Source organism: Squalius cephalus (assembly GCF_949319135.1).
Source record: "Squalius cephalus genome assembly, chromosome: 6".
Taxonomy (NCBI): domain Eukaryota; kingdom Metazoa; phylum Chordata; class Actinopteri; order Cypriniformes; family Leuciscidae; genus Squalius; species Squalius cephalus.
The window spans coordinates 14,133,476-14,149,345 of NC_137127.1; the positions used below are offsets into that span (position 1 = coordinate 14,133,476).

At 34.9% G+C, this 15,870-nt stretch overlaps 2 protein-coding genes across 4 annotated transcripts in view; one reads left to right on the forward strand and one right to left on the reverse strand.

Annotated features, from left to right (window-relative positions):
• Positions 1 to 4,579, reverse strand: part of tbxas1 (thromboxane A synthase 1 (platelet)) — a 69,080-nt gene extending 64,501 nt beyond the window's left edge. Inside the window, exons 1-3 of one of the 2 annotated variants that reach the window (XM_079873801.1) lie at positions 4,514 to 4,579; positions 3,129 to 3,203; positions 2,317 to 2,453 (exon numbers count right to left, since the gene is read on the reverse strand). In XM_079873801.1, the coding sequence (XP_079729927.1) occupies positions 2,317 to 2,417 (101 nt within the window). In that variant the 5' untranslated portion in view covers positions 2,418 to 2,453; positions 3,129 to 3,203; positions 4,514 to 4,579. The remainder of the gene's footprint in view (positions 1 to 2,316; positions 2,454 to 3,128; positions 3,204 to 4,513) is intronic. The other variant, XM_079873800.1, reaches the window with a different exon arrangement.
• Positions 4,580 to 6,061: 1,482 nt separating this feature from the next.
• hipk2 (homeodomain interacting protein kinase 2) overlaps positions 6,062 to 15,870 on the forward strand; it is a 93,920-nt gene continuing 84,111 nt past the window's right edge. Inside the window, exon 1 of one of the 2 annotated variants that reach the window (XM_079873439.1) lies at positions 6,062 to 6,417. In XM_079873439.1, the coding sequence (XP_079729565.1) occupies positions 6,399 to 6,417 (19 nt within the window). In that variant the 5' untranslated portion in view covers positions 6,062 to 6,398. The remainder of the gene's footprint in view (positions 6,418 to 15,870) is intronic. The other variant, XM_079873440.1, reaches the window with a different exon arrangement.

A 15,870-nucleotide genomic window follows, 5' to 3' on the forward strand; every position in this document is an offset into this window, starting at 1 on the left:
ATCGCGGACAGCAATGCAAAGTTGATTCTGCACTAATTTGATCTAATATTTAATGCTTTTTAAAATGTAGATTTAAGTAGCAAACGAGAATCGCTAAAATTATTGAATACATTTTGAGACAAATGTCTTGTTAATAGTTTTTCAGGGTAATTTCAAGGTAACTAAATCTAAAAGTATGCTATTTGGGGTAAAATAATTAATAAATAAATAATTATATCATTATATAATAACATTATAATAAACAGCTGGCTGACTTTTCCATTTGTTGACATGACATGGTCAGATTCAGATGGTAAATATCATATATTAAGTTGGGAGATAATCACCATATTTATAATGGAACCATCATATTTAAAAATATAATATTAATCATTTAATATAATAAAATATATTTATTGTTACTATTACTATTTACTATTAAATATTCGTGGGATGTCATACAATGCTTCAGAATCTTTACTTTTTTCAGATAATTTTGTTTCTGTATTTTTAAAATATTTTAAAGACAGTATATTTATAACAAAAATTTATTCATTTATTTATCCAAAAATAAATAAATTGAAATGAAAAATATAATTTTAATACAGTGTATTGAATATCAATATCTTGAAGGACATGCCTCTAATGCTCTATAATCATCAAAGTGTTTTGAAAGCTGCCATTTCTCTTTGATATTTCACTGGTATCATTTCGTAATAATTGAAATTTCATAGAAAACCTTTTGTAACCTATAATTTAATTTCTTAGATAACCTTGGATTACTCCAGCAAATAAACTCTAGATGTATTTTACCTTAAATGAAACTAGCTGGAGCTGCAGTTGACCTAAAAGTGTTTTTCCCCAAGGGTTTGAATAGCATAGTAATACTATACTGTATGATGCCACAAGTCGTGGTAACACGAAACATAGCAGTGATGCCCTCCATTACATAAGCATCACAATGGACATACATATAAATAAAAAATAAGAAAACTACAGCATTTAACTGGAAGTAAAGACATTGCTTAACTTTTTAGACTGGCTGAAGTTCATAACCCTTAATTACCCTGCAAGCTGTTGTTCAGAGGACTCCTGTTGCTATTGACAACATGAGAAAGTCTTTTTTCAGTGCTCTTTCTCTGTTAAAGGTGACGGTTTAAATGTTAAAGAAAGAAGGGTGTGACTATGACTAAGTCCTGTAAAAATGGCTGTAATTAAATTCACTGATTCCAACGCTGCAATTAAGTTCTGATATGGAAAACTAAATATAACCTTAATAGAGACCTGCAACTCTGATCAGCTTCTCACAAGCCTGAGTCACTGCATTATAAGAGCAGTGTTGAAATAATCCTTCACTTAAATACTGAGCACTTTTGTTTAAAGTCACTGCATTGTTTTTTTAAGCACTGCACTTTTTTTCTAAGTAAAGTTCCATACACTTGTTTCAATAAAAGGACACATTTAGTCGCTAACCAACAAAAATCGGACACTGTCACGAGATGTCAATGCATACAGTACTGTGTCAATCATCTTTAAACATTGCAAAGGCATAACTGGCACTATTGCAAGATCAGAGGAGATTGATCAATCAATTCACAAAGAGAAATAAAATCAAAATAGCTCAGTTTTGACAGAATTACCATGTGGAAACTATGACTAAACCTCCAGGCATCTGTGTCATAATAACCACATAAAAAAAATGGATTCTTGTTGATTTTTGACAATTTCATTTCCAGGACTTCATTATGACTTTTCCAGTCAGACTTTTAGAAATCATTTATTATTTCTAGTATCTAATACAGTATTTAATTGACTAGAAATGTAAGTATATACTATCTACTGGAAGTATATACTAGAAATGCTTATAGAAATATTTATATCATGTTTTTATAGCTATAATCATGTGATGCTACTGATCGATGAACCTGTCAGGTATATTTGTCGAGGATAAGTTGGGCTTGAAAACTTGAGCTTTTTATCTTAAGGTTTTTACTTCTGCATTTACTATTGCCACAGTTGCGTTCCTGGGGCAAAAACTATCAATTTCTTACAACCTGGCCTTCGATTGACTGTCAAATGTGAACTGAATCAGGATGTTGTCTGCATTCAAACAGAAAGTCGCTTAAAAGATAAGTGCGGATACACGTGCTATTGGAATTTGATCAGATCATTCCATCCAGCTCCTGAGGAAAACAAGCCCGAGCTGTTTGGATCTCACAGTGGTATGCATTTCCCACCATGCCGTTAGAAACATCGGCATAAGAAATCTGCTATTGCAATCTGAGAAAAATGTTTGCGATGCAAGTGGAAACCTCATGATCAAACTGTTTTACTCACCAGTAAAGGAGGCCAAGGAACAGCAAGAAAAGGCCCACAGACACTGAGAGTCCACTCGCCTCGACTCCAAACCATTTCAGAATGTCAACTAACGGCTGCATGATGAGACCTGTGACTCTCAGCTGACCGCTGGCTTCCTGCACACAGAGACGATGCCAAACTAAATGCACTCAGAGTTCAAAGTATTTGTTATCTACACACTGTAACATCACAATATGAAAGTGAGCTTACAATCCCCCAGATAAACAATTTTATCAGATCTTAATTAAAAAAAAAAACACAAAAAAACAAGACAAGTAAATTAATATATAAGGTTGCACTTTATTTTTACAGTATGTGTACCTAAGAAAGTACTGGGTAATACAAGGTAAACATGGGTTAAGGTTAGGTTTAGGATTGGTACAATTACTATTACAAGTACGTAGTATGTACGGGGAACTGACTGTAAAATAAAGTGTTACCTACCTGTCTTGTATAATGACAATTTAACATTCATCCATTAATTTATATATCCATATAAAGACATAACACACAAAGACACACTAAATAAAAGGGAAATTATGTGAATTACACTGCTAACTGCATAAAGCAACATAGCTAATACTGCACCACTGGGATTTAAACCTGGCTACATTTGCTTCTGCTAGCTAGCTAGCTGCTAGCTAACTAAACAAATAAAAACAAGAGGTGAAAATAACTTCTGTGTGATAGGCTAAGTTAATTTCGCTAGTTAAACAAACTGTTCCTTAATTTTTTTCACTGCAGTGTAAAATGAGCAATGAATGAACAAAACAAGTTGTCATCATACTTACCCTTTTTTAAGTGAAGAAAATAGGCCTAGCCTATATAAAATAGGCAAAGAAATCCAGCAGTTACCCAAGCAATATCTAGAATGAAAAAAAAAAAACACTTAGCAAAGAGCAACCACTCTAGAATTGTGCCAGAGAAAGTTCAAAAATTTCTATTTAAACAGAATCAGAGGATGAGGATGGAAAAACTGCCCTGTGACACTTTACCCATTCACCTCATTCACATTTTCAGTGGTTAAGATCATTACAAAATGTAAATGGTTAACAAGCTCAGAAGTTGCATCAGTCAAGTTAATAAATAAATAAAAATAAATAACTATAAAAATCAATAAAACTACAAGAACTATAAAAAAACACAAAACCTATATATATTTATTTTTACAGGATTTATACTTTTATACTGTAAGACACAGAATACAATTAGATTATATTAGATAATGCTAACTCACTTCAGCGAGCAAAAAACAAACAATCAGATTCCTTCAACCTTCATATATGAGCACTTTATTTTTCAATGCTTCTCTGTGTGATCTTGCATGTTTGATGCTCTAATCTGTACATTGTCACATGCGTCTTACAGCTTTATTTCTCTAACATGCATTTCTCTAAATCCCAAAAGCTTTTGATAGTGAACAAGAGGCCCTGAGGTATATACGTCATCTACATTGTTATGATGCTCTTCCAAGTCAGTGTGGATGTGCAGTAAATCTCCAAGGAAATGTAGCCTAAAAAGACAGAATTTTCCACAAGAGCTGTATACCTCCCAGAGCACACCAGCTTAATTTAAAGAATGCTTACATTCTGTAAATAATTACATCCTATTAAAGTTTAACGCTGAAGTTCTTGCGAGTATGGCTGACATTATATTATCAATAACTGTTAAACACCCGAGAGCATTTAAGGACTTCGACCAATGTGCAAAAGGGCCAAATATCACATGCGTACTGATTAGACAGAGATAAGACATGTAACAATAATGATCATGAGGAATATGTTAAGCCGAATAACTTAAGTAAAAAGATTATTCATGTGCATGATTTGTCATGATTGTCACATAAACAAAGGAAAAAAACCATAAATATTGTGTTCGTCCATTTTTTATTTTGTACTTTTTTTTCAAGGGTTGATTGCTGTTTAAAATTTGGTGGCAACACTGTGTTTCTGTTGCTCCAAAACAAAAAAATAAGAATAAGTTCAATATGTCATGTCACATTTCCCCCGTTGTTTTGAAATCCGTACAGCAATTTAGGTTACGTAAGATGACTGAGCAGCAGCGGTCATGTCCTCTACTAACAATCTTTGCGGTTTTTCGAGTCAATCTGGGATGTTACAGTGTTATGAAAATATTAGGTGAACGCGATAATGAATGATATAAACAACGCGCTTACCCTGCGTTACCCAACAACCGCTTGCGATGACACGGAGGCGTTCTGGAACTTGTAGTTTTATGCGTCTGGGGAAAAAACCCTTTCCCACGCAATGGCTTGTGGTACTTGTAGTTAGCATCGATGACTAGTAAAATAGAAATGTACAGTTCTCTATTTAAAATAAATAAATTGTCAAGCAAGAAAAGTGAGCATGAAATTTAATGTTTAGTTATTATCCCCACATTTAATTGCTATTTTCCTTTATATATTACTGAAAAATATACAATAACATAGGCTACTATAAAATAATTTCATAAAACAGTTCATTCATATTGCGTCAGTTTATCGCCCGTTTGCCACAGATATGAGCTATATTTGGTTGTCTTGCATTTTAAAATAGCCTATTGTTTTGTGTGGAAAACTTGCATGACCTCTTGAAGATCACTGTTTTGTTTTGTTCTAGCTAACCAATAACTCATTTCTGTATTAATCTATTTAATCCTTTATCAGTATTATTATTATTATTATTATTATTATTATTATTTAGCTTTAATAATAAACATACAAAGATATGTTATACATAATTAGCTGGATGCATCCAGCTAATGTTACATTACAGCATTTACTGTCATAATACATTTTTAAATCTATACAAAAAATAAATAAATCTAAAACAGGGTTTGATAGATGTTATCCTTGATTTATGCAAATACAATTTCCCATGCGATATTATCTATTGTATTTTCTCAACAACTATGGAAAAGTCAGTGTTACAGTCTTAAACAAAATCATGGGTTCATCTATTGTAACCTAGTTATTTTATGAAATGCACATATTATGTAGGCATATTAAAAATGGATATATGGTTCCAGAAATCTCGAGAGTAATAAATGATAAAGAGATTCTGGCTCAAGATTACATCTCTATAATCCCATTCTTATGGACTTTATTCTGCGCAATTCCAGTGACATCATTGGGCAATCACACAATTCATAGCAGGCAGAATCATCCAACCTGCTAAAAAAAAAAACTAAAAAAAAAACTATGGATACAATCAATATTTTGAATGCAATAATCAAATCTTACCGTTTTTTAATCAAACACGTTATTGTTAATAGTATGACACCTAAAAATAGAGAAAGATATTGATACAACAATATCTGTCAATGTTTTTTAATAGTCTTTATTATTTATTTATTATTGTTGCAGTAGAAGCATTAAAAATAAAAATATATGGGTATGGTATCATACTAAGTCATTTTGGTACGGTAGCTTAATCTTTGAAAATTGAAATCCGTTTGGATGCATACTGTAACCTACCATTCATTCAGTATATCAAAGTACCACGGTATTAACATCTTATACCATTACTATACCATGTTATCATCAAAGTAAGGAATCAATACATGTCATATCAGTGGTATTTAGACAGAATTCGCTTTTTTCAGACGGGTACGCTAATATGAACCTGATCGAGTAGATCGTCGTTTGATTTAGACGCCCGATCGCTTGTCTCGTCATTCGATTACAACGCAAAGTCGCTCCGTTCCACACTCGCTCGTTTCTCTCATTGCAACTTTTGCAGGCACTCACTCCACAGACATGATCACCAGCTGAAGCCAAGACCTGCAATTTGGCTCTCTTTTGGAGCCAAAACAGCATCGAGACCCGTGGAGTTAAGTTGCTGACATCCTTTTTTCATCACTCACCCGGGGCCGATTATTAAATAAAAATTCTGGATGTGATTTTTCAACCTTTTATCCTTTTTCTCTCCCCGATGAACTGGGTTAGTAATGCAGGAGACAGCAGCGATTCTGTCCGCGGCTCAAGATGGCAGATTTTTATTGAGTTGTGAACAGTGCTGTCGCTTCATTTTTTGCCATGAATAACAGTAATCCTTGCACCGATGGCCCCTGTATACGAAGGTAAGATCTACTGCCCTTACGAGGGTGAAATTAATGTCAGACCTGCACATAATTGACTAACATTATTCACTCTCTCTGCAGAGAGACCATCGGGTCTGAGGTTTATTACCAATATGTTTCTTGTGTCAGAGAGAATGATTTATCAAACCTTAGCTTTATGTACTAGTTGTTGAATTCGTCCAGGATTATTGTGGATTAAGACTAACATGTATTTGAAACCGCGAACCTCCCTCTGTTTCATTGTGCAGTGCTGTCTCTTCACCTAATGTTTATTCTTAGAGGCTATCATTACAAAATATCACGCTTTTATAATAGATGGCTTTGTTTCCTGTATGTTCATACTGTATAAAATAGATAATTTCTCTATTTAGTTAATATACGAAACTGAAAGGGAAAAGTGGATATGAAGCAAACAGGCAGTATGCAACCTATAGAGCATGATTGCAAATTAGTATTTTGGATTTGCACTTATTCTTTTCTTATTTTACTATTATGTGACTTGTTATGGTATTGATAATGCACAGTATGGGTTGTAATGGTTTTAGACCTAACTAATACACTGCAGTATTATGGTGACTAATCCTTGTGCAGGAATGCTTTATAAATAATAGGAGGGATATAGTGCATCCTTAGCAGACTTTTTACTTTTTTTTCCTAATTTTTTTGTTCGCAGCGAGAGGTGAAATCGATTTACCAACAGCCTAAAAAGCTGTTTTTGTTCTCCAGAGAGTATCCCGAGGTCACTTACAGGGTTAGTTCACCTCGAAAATGAATTCTGTCATCATTTACTCACCTAAACCTCTTTGACTTTCTTTTTTTTTCCCGTGGAGATTTTAGATCGAATGTTAGTGACCGACAGCATTAGTCACTATTTACTTTCATTGTATAGCCTATGCAAACAAAGATGAAATGAAAGTGAATGGGGATTGAGACTGACATATGTCTAGTCATACAGGTTTGGAATGTCATGAGGACTCTCTGAGTATGAGATAATTTACATTTTTGGATAAACTATCCCTTTAAGGCTGTGTCTGGAATCTGTGTGCTACATAGGTGCTCATAGGCTATCATAGGTGCATCTGTAGCTTTTTGGGGCATTATACTATTGGTGCCTTCCGAGTCTGTGCTTAAAAATACTGTCGGTAGTCAGTTCACTATAGGCACTGCCTGTGGTTGAGTTTGGTTTCAGAATCAGATTGAGAATCCTATTCCGTCTGGTTTTAGCTCATAATTTGGACAAAGGCGAAGCCGTGCATCTGTACGACAGTGCCCTGAAAATGTCAGAGGTGCCATGCCACCCTTTAGACAGCATAAGGATTGCGTTTATCCTCTTCAATTTTTAAATATTTCTGATTGATTACCCATGCTCCCTCTGCTGGTGATAGCAACCACTCCCACCCCTCTCACCTGAATTTTTTTTTAATCGGTGTCTGTCTTTTAGGTTATTTGCACAAAATGAATAAGCAATACTTTTTAATATTTGCCCTAAGAACTATGCAGTTAAAGCAAGTGGGAAGACATGTAAACTTTTACTCAACAGTTCTACAACTTTCTCAATTGATTAGATTTTACTTGACTCATGAGATGGATGGATGGATAGATACTGCAAATGGATGGATGCTAAAATAGATACATCTTGTGGGATTGTAACATTTTAAGACCCTGAAGGTAACCTTATGGGACATCTGAAGACCCTCGAGGCTTGGCTCAGCCTTCATGTTACTTTAGAGGTTTGTTCTGGCGGCTGTATAAACAGCATCTCTTATGGGAATGTTCACCATGATCCCAAACAAAACCAAGTGAGCTCATTTAAGAAACAATCTGTGGGACTTTAACCTCATTGTTTAGTCAAACAGTGATGCTCATTATGGTGTAAAGAGAGATTTGCCATTTGGAAGTAATAGTTGATGTAGAAAAGACATTGATCTGGTGGTTTCTCTTTCTCTGCTCTTGCTTATTATAGATGCATGCACTTACAATGGAAATGTGGTGCAGCATCACACGTTTCCTTTACTGCCCATATGTCTTGTGTGATATTATGAATGTCATTATGTAGTTTTTATACTTCAGATGGCTAGTTGTGTGGTTTCCTTTGCTGTTTGTCATTCTGTGTTTCACTAGGGTTGTTTTCATTGAGTTGCAAAAGAGAAATTTTACCTCATTACCTTACAAACACCTAATAATTGTTATTTGTTGCTTCTTGTGGTTTGAGCAACCAGTCCAATTTAATGGTAATATTTTGAGTGTATGTGAGGATGCATTAAAACTAGATAAAATGTCTGTTCATGCTTGTTTAGCATTTATTTACAGATTCCTCTGCTCATCTCATGGCTGTCAGATGCGAGTATTGTTCCGCTAAGGCACATGCGTGCGCGCTGCATTGAGCTCTTTTCAAAAAGCAGGAGTAAAAGACCTTTCAGTTTGTGAATAAATATCTGTTACTGCTCCAGTTTAGGGTACAGACTGTCCGTGGAGACGTTTGTAATGCCAGGCCATAGTGAGAGCTCTTTGTTGTTGCCTTTTCCCCTGCACTGATGTGTCTTTGTGGAGCGCTGTGGTGCAGGCTCAACGCTCTGGCCCCAGATTACTCTTCCGTATGGGACTGAGCCAGAGGAGTCTTGGCTCCTGGCCTCGTAACCCACACTGACATGTTGATAAATGCCTGATGTGAGGACCAGGACAACCTGTCTCTACGGCAGAAGGAAGCAAATGTTTAGCTTTGGAAATCTACAGACGGAAAAAGACACCTTGAGTCAGGCCTGGGCTTTTTCGATTTCTTTTTTCTCTTTATGTTTAGGGGTCATATGAGGTGGTTATTAATATCATTTGCATTATGCTTAATCTTTAAAGGAATGGTTTATTAAAAATAAAAACTCTCCTTATTTCCTTATTTCTTTCTTTTCTGGAACACCAAAGGAAATGTTTTGCAGTATTTCCAAGCTGCACTATACCGTACAACACAAATTTATACGGTTCAAAAGTTTGAGCAAGGATTTGACAAAAAATGACTAATCATTTTGGTTATTTTAAACTTTTTATTCATTAAACAATCCTAAAAAAGATGTAGGCCTATTACAGTTTCCAGAAAAATCACATCTTCACATCTTGTGAACACAAGAGACTTAAAGCATATGAATGTTACCGACCTTAAACTTTTGAATGTAGTATAGTTACAAGAAACTTCCTATCCAAATGGCTTCTGCATTATATTCCATGTCCTCTGAAACCAATCTTTTAAAGACCCAGTATAATGGTCTTTATTGTCTAAATGTGATTAGTTTCTTTTAGATGATCTCTGCCAACTGTTTTTGCTTTTAGACCTTTAGAAACCTTCTTGGTTCCCCTGAGTTCGAGTTCGCTCCGCCATCTCCACTTGACGACTTGTCTGCTCTGCATCCTAATACAAATCAACTGTTCTAACGTGTCTTTCTGTTTTGGTGTAGTTGATTGATTGATTGTCCATAACTGATCTTAACCCATGCCCAAGGTCCAAGGTCTTTGCCAGTTAAGAATTGCAGGAAAATCCATAAGTTTGGAGGTCATTACCCCTGACTGAGTTTACATTGTTGGCCCCATTGATCAAGAGGAAGTGCTTCTTTGCAAGGACACTGACGCATTGTCACAACAGTCTCCCTTTGGCAGACGGACAAATGCCTGGTTCTCATAGCCCTCCACGTTTGAAAACCACAATGGCTGTCCAGGTCATTGGTCACTCTTAGAACTGGATGTTTCTAGTGCACTATACTCCTTACAGGACGTTTTGCCTCACCGTGGGTCAATGAATGAACCGCAGTCTTACTGAATGTGATTATGCTGTCCACATCTTGTGCTCCTTTGAAGCCTGAGGGACATTTGAGCTCTCAGAACCTCAGTGGGGAAATGGCTCACAGGTGTGCTCTGGAGCCCAAGGGAGCAGAATTCTGGGATATGGGGGTTGGTTAGTTAATGGGGTCTGTCCTACTGACAGAAGCCAAAAGTGTAGGGGAAAATGGGGCTTTGTGTTACTGACCAGGGTGAGCTCATTAATTATTATTATTATTATTTTTTGTATAGGCATTTGCTTTGCTTTGTATGTGAAGTGTACCAATTAGAAACTGAAATGTACAATATCAATGCATTGACAGTATCTAAATTGTATGCACTTGTGAATGTATGATTTTAGAGATGTACTAATCTTTGATTTATCAATAGAAAGACGAAAAAGACATTGTTAACGCCAAACTTATTTATAAATGAAATCAAGATAGGACTATTAAAAGTAAAGTCATTTGCGCTCATTTATGAATTGCTGTAATTATTTTCAAAGCTCAACATGTATGAAATATAAACACAGTGGATGTTTTGGCATTAGATGTTTCTCTCATGAACTGATTTATGTGGGTGCTGTCACAGGGATTTTGACCTCTAGAAGTCTCACAGGATGAAACCGTTAAAATTTCAAATTAAGTAAACTGCTTTAAATGTGATGGCTTTATATATTGAATGAATCTCTTTTATTATAAACACAATAAAAACAAACGTTGAATTCTATTAATTCAATATTCTATAAACTTCAGAGGATTCGTAGACATCTGCATGTCTCTGAAGCTGTTCATTTGTAAAAGTGTTTACATTTCAGATGCTATCAATATGCTGATATTGTATGTTTTATTGTCTATGCAAACATATGAAAATGCTTGTTTGCTAGCGTTGGGATCAGTGGATAATTATTATTATTACCAGTTTTCATTCTTCGTTCTAACAGTGTTATCTTAGTGTTATTTATATACTGTATTTCAATTTAGTTAATATTAGTATTCATTAATATTTTAAATTGGCTGTATTTAATTTTTTTCAGTTTTCATTTTAGTTTTATAGTTTTTGTATTAGTGGTTTAATATTTCTGTTGATTTTTATTTTAGTAATTTTAAACTTCTATTTCAGTTAGCTGCCAAGGCAACATTTCTCTTTTTCATTTAAGTTTTTCATCTTATTTATATATTGTATATATATATATATATAATACAATATATAAATAAGATGAAAAACTTAAATTTTATATATATATATATATATATATATATATATATATATATATATATATATATATAAAAATTTTTTTATATATATATATATATATATATATATATATATATATATATATATATATAATTTTTTTTTTTTTTTTCATTTCAATTAATTAATTAACTTTTTTTGGGGTCGTTTTAGTTAACAAAACCCTGAGATTAACTGCAATTATTTCATTCTATTGAAGTCCTAGTTTTTAACTGTAGAAATAAACAAATCTGCATATTGTTTTGTGGTTAAAAAAAATTACTTGCAGATTAGTTCCTTCTCATCACTTTTAGCTCGTTCACTGATGGTTTTATGACACTGGTCTCTCTCGAACAATATCTATACATTATATTTAGTGTAAAGAAATAAATTAGAATTCATGTTTTTTCTTAAGGTTTATAAATCCAACTGTACTTTAATAATGGGAAGACAAAGATACGCAACATTAGGTTTACTTAATATTTCTTATTTTTAAATTTTAATAATTGCTCTTGTTTTTAGTGCGTATAATTGTGCAATAATAGCATCAATTTCTTAAGAATGCAAGTTGTTTATAATATCATGCTTAAGTTTCACATGATATAAATAGGTTTTTAGGTGACACATTACATTGCGTAATATTAATTAACTGTACTTACTATAGAGTTAGGGTTTGGTTTAAGGTTAGTTACATGTAATATGCAATTATGTAATTATGCATAATTTACTGCTATAGAATGTACATGTAGTAACAAGTAATTACATTACCTTAAAATAAAGTATTACCAGTTTTTATACATGAAAATATATAGTTGCCTCGCAAAGGGATCATCATCACATTGCATTGCTCTCTCTCTTCAAGTTCTTATCTGTACGTCGTACATCCCTCTTGGGCATCACAGCACATGACCTGCAGGCTGCATAATGGGATTTTATGATTTCATAATTAGCCTGTTTGCTGTGCTCATGTTGACTTGCGTAATAATTTGTTATGCAACTCCCAGTTTAAATGACTAATTTGTGGTTCTCTGTTTGCGAAAGTTTTGGCATGACTGGCAACGATTAGGCCGCTATAAAGTTTGAGGGGGAGAGATGGCAGCGACGTTAGCCTGCGAGCTCTCGCCACATGCGCTCCGCTGAGGTGAGTTCAGCATGTGGAAACAGAAGGATCCAGCTGCAAGCCTCTCTGTGGTGCAGGCGTCAGATATGATGCAGCACCAAGGGCATTTTCAGACAATGCTGAGTGTCATACCTTTCTACACCCACACTTATCCTGCAGCACCGATGCATTCTGGGATATGTGGCGTGTTTACACGGTAAACAAAAGGTTTGCATTTAGTTGCCAGGCTTTGTCAACATACGGTCACTTTGTGAGGTAAACAAGCAGCAGTGAAAATGCAAAGGTAAACAGAGGGATAAGCACAAGGAATATAGGAATAACATAAGGAATATATTTTTTGTTTCAAAACATCGCAAACTTATAGGAGCCGTGGAATAAAAAAAAATAAAAAGGTAAATGCAACTTTATATTTCACAGTTCTGACTTTATATCTCACAATTAGGAGGAATAGAAGAAAATTGAGAATTGTGAGATTTAAAAGTCAGCAATTGCCGTGGAATAAAAGAAAAGGTAAAATTTTATCTCACAAATCTGACTTAATTTTATATAAGAAAAGTCCAAATTGTAAGATATATATATATACTCAATCATGGAAAAAGTCAGAATTGCGAGAAGTCGAACTCTTCGTTTTTTTTCTCGTGACTTCAATACAAATGGGCCTGTTTTGACTCATTCTGCCAGGTCTGGTGGATGTGCTTTTTTTTTTTTTTTTTTTTTTTTTCTTAAAGGGTGGGGGTCCAACTGGCATGTTTCCTTTGATCAGATATGAGAGGATCAGTTCACGCTGGGGTCTCTCCCGGCTGCATTCTTTCACCAACAAAGGGAAATGAAAGGGGGGCTTTTTTTTCACAGCCGCTGGGTTTGCGGGGCTGTAATCACATGGCAATTACTCCTTCATGAAGGGCACCATTCATTTCGCCTTCACACCTATGGTTACCGGCACCAGGGTTCATATCACCAGCCACTTACTGATGGAATTCAGCTGCTTTTGTACAATGCAGATACGTCTACTTTCATCCGGCAACATTTGAAAACAGCGTTTTTGTTTCAAAGCGCTCTCCGTCCACACTAGCGTTTATCCAAAAGTTGCTCATCCACACTGTGAAACGCTTGGGTAAAACATAATAAAGTTTACTGAGATGATCCCAAAAGACCAGACATACTGATGTTCACAAGCTATTCTTCTGGCACGACCATTTCATAAGCAAAATATCCCTCCACTCAATGGTACATCCAGGTCACACTTAAAATCGCTATTGCATGGTCTAAAACGCATTGTGAGTACATTTTCTGTAAAATGAATATTGTACAAAGTAACATTTATTTTTAACAACTCTATGAAAGTGAATAGCAGGGACATGCCAGCATAACCATAGGTATCTATGGATACAATATGCCTCAGATAACTAAACAAGCGTCATGGTTTTCGAATACCTCTGTTTTCAAAGACAACACTACAATGCAAAAATGGCGTCTCGATGTGAACAGACGGCCAAAATGTAGAGAAAAAGATTAGTGATTAATTATCCATTTAAAAGAAGATTAATTATCCAGATTAATGTTGACGTAGCCTATACATCAAGTGGATGATGACATGGACATATTTGGTTTTTAGCCAACATATTTAATTTGAGCTGTAAGGACAGTACATGGAGATAAAACATGGTTTTGTAGTCTCCTGTGCCGGTTTTTGTAATGTGGGTTACTGTGCATGAGCATACATGGATGAAACCGAGGGTTGAATTGGCATACAATGCATTCATTGGTCTTTCAGTATGTTCTCCCCCTCCCTTTTCTGCCCATGCCATGCCAGCTTGCTGAAAGCACATTGTCTATGCCCTATATAATCCCATTGTTGTCGAGAAGCCCCCAAGACTTTGGCCACTTGGCATGACTAGGCTTGGCCTGCTTTATTTGTGTTTATGTACAGTCCGAACTTAATGTGACAGACAGATTAACTTAACCCACAAATATCTCATATAGTTAGCACCTAAATAAATAAACACTGTTGCATAAAGATGCTCATGTTTCAATGGTTACATTTATTAGGGTTGGTATTGATCGTCAGTCATTCTCCTACGTGGAAACTCAGTGATCTGTAGTGTCAAAGTGAGTGGAAGTGTTTTATTATAAATGATAGTTGGTGATGTTCAGCATTATGCAAATGAGCAGGGAGTTATGCCACAACTACCAATGGTAATACAGACAGTGATGCGCACTGACAATTTTTTTTAATTATTTTTATAAATGTATCTTATTGACTGGTACTCATAAATACAGAAAAATCATTATATCAATATGTATATTTCCTCTATTAATGAAAGTTTTTCCTAACAATTAAAGAAATGTATATATCAGATTTTAAAATGAATATTTTTACACTGTACATTATAATTAAAATGTTTTGAAGCCAAAATTTACTTGTAGCATACATTTATTTGACATTTTAATGTTTTTTTGTTGTTTTTTTTAAGAATTTTTTTTTTTTGCCATTTTTGCCTTTTTTTTTATTAGGATAGGATAGTAGCTAGACAGGAAGTGAGGTGGGAGAGAGAGGGGGGACGGGATCAGGAAAGGTCCACGAGCCGGGACTCGAACTCAGGTCGCCCGAAGCACAACGGCGCTACATGTCAGCGCACTTGCCCACGAGGCTATCGGCGCCAACAACATTTTAATGTTTTAACCACTTTTTTGTTTCATATTTTAATATTGACTCTTTTTTTTGTTGCTATTTTTGTATTTATATTATTTATTTAAATTACTTTTTTAAACAAAGTGGGATAGATTTATAAATATATAAATCTATCCCATTTGTTTAAAAAAGTAATTTAAATAAATAAAAACAAAAAAAGAACGTTAAAAAGTGGTTAAAACATTAAAATAAATATATGCTTTTTGGCTTTTTTCCCTCTTGTATTGATATAGATAGTGAGGACAACATCAGTAAATGTTGCTTGCTGGTTTCGAATTGGCATTGCCTAGCCCACATGAGAATGTACGTCTCCGTCTTCCTTTAACCGTTTCTTAAAGCTTACAGTCAGGAGAATAGAGAAGAATAGCCCTGAGAGAGGTGTTGTCAATAAAGAAGTCTCTTCACTACAGGCCTCTTCAAAATGGTCACTTCCCACCCTCTCATTCTCATGTTTAATGCCTCACATACTGGCAGTGCTGCAGGTAACACTCTGCACACACACAGTCATTGTGGGGTTTGGCCGTCCAGCCCGACTGTGGGCTCTTCACAGATGGCTGCAGGTAGCGTGACACGCTTGGCTGATAACCAAAGGACTTCAAAGCCCCAG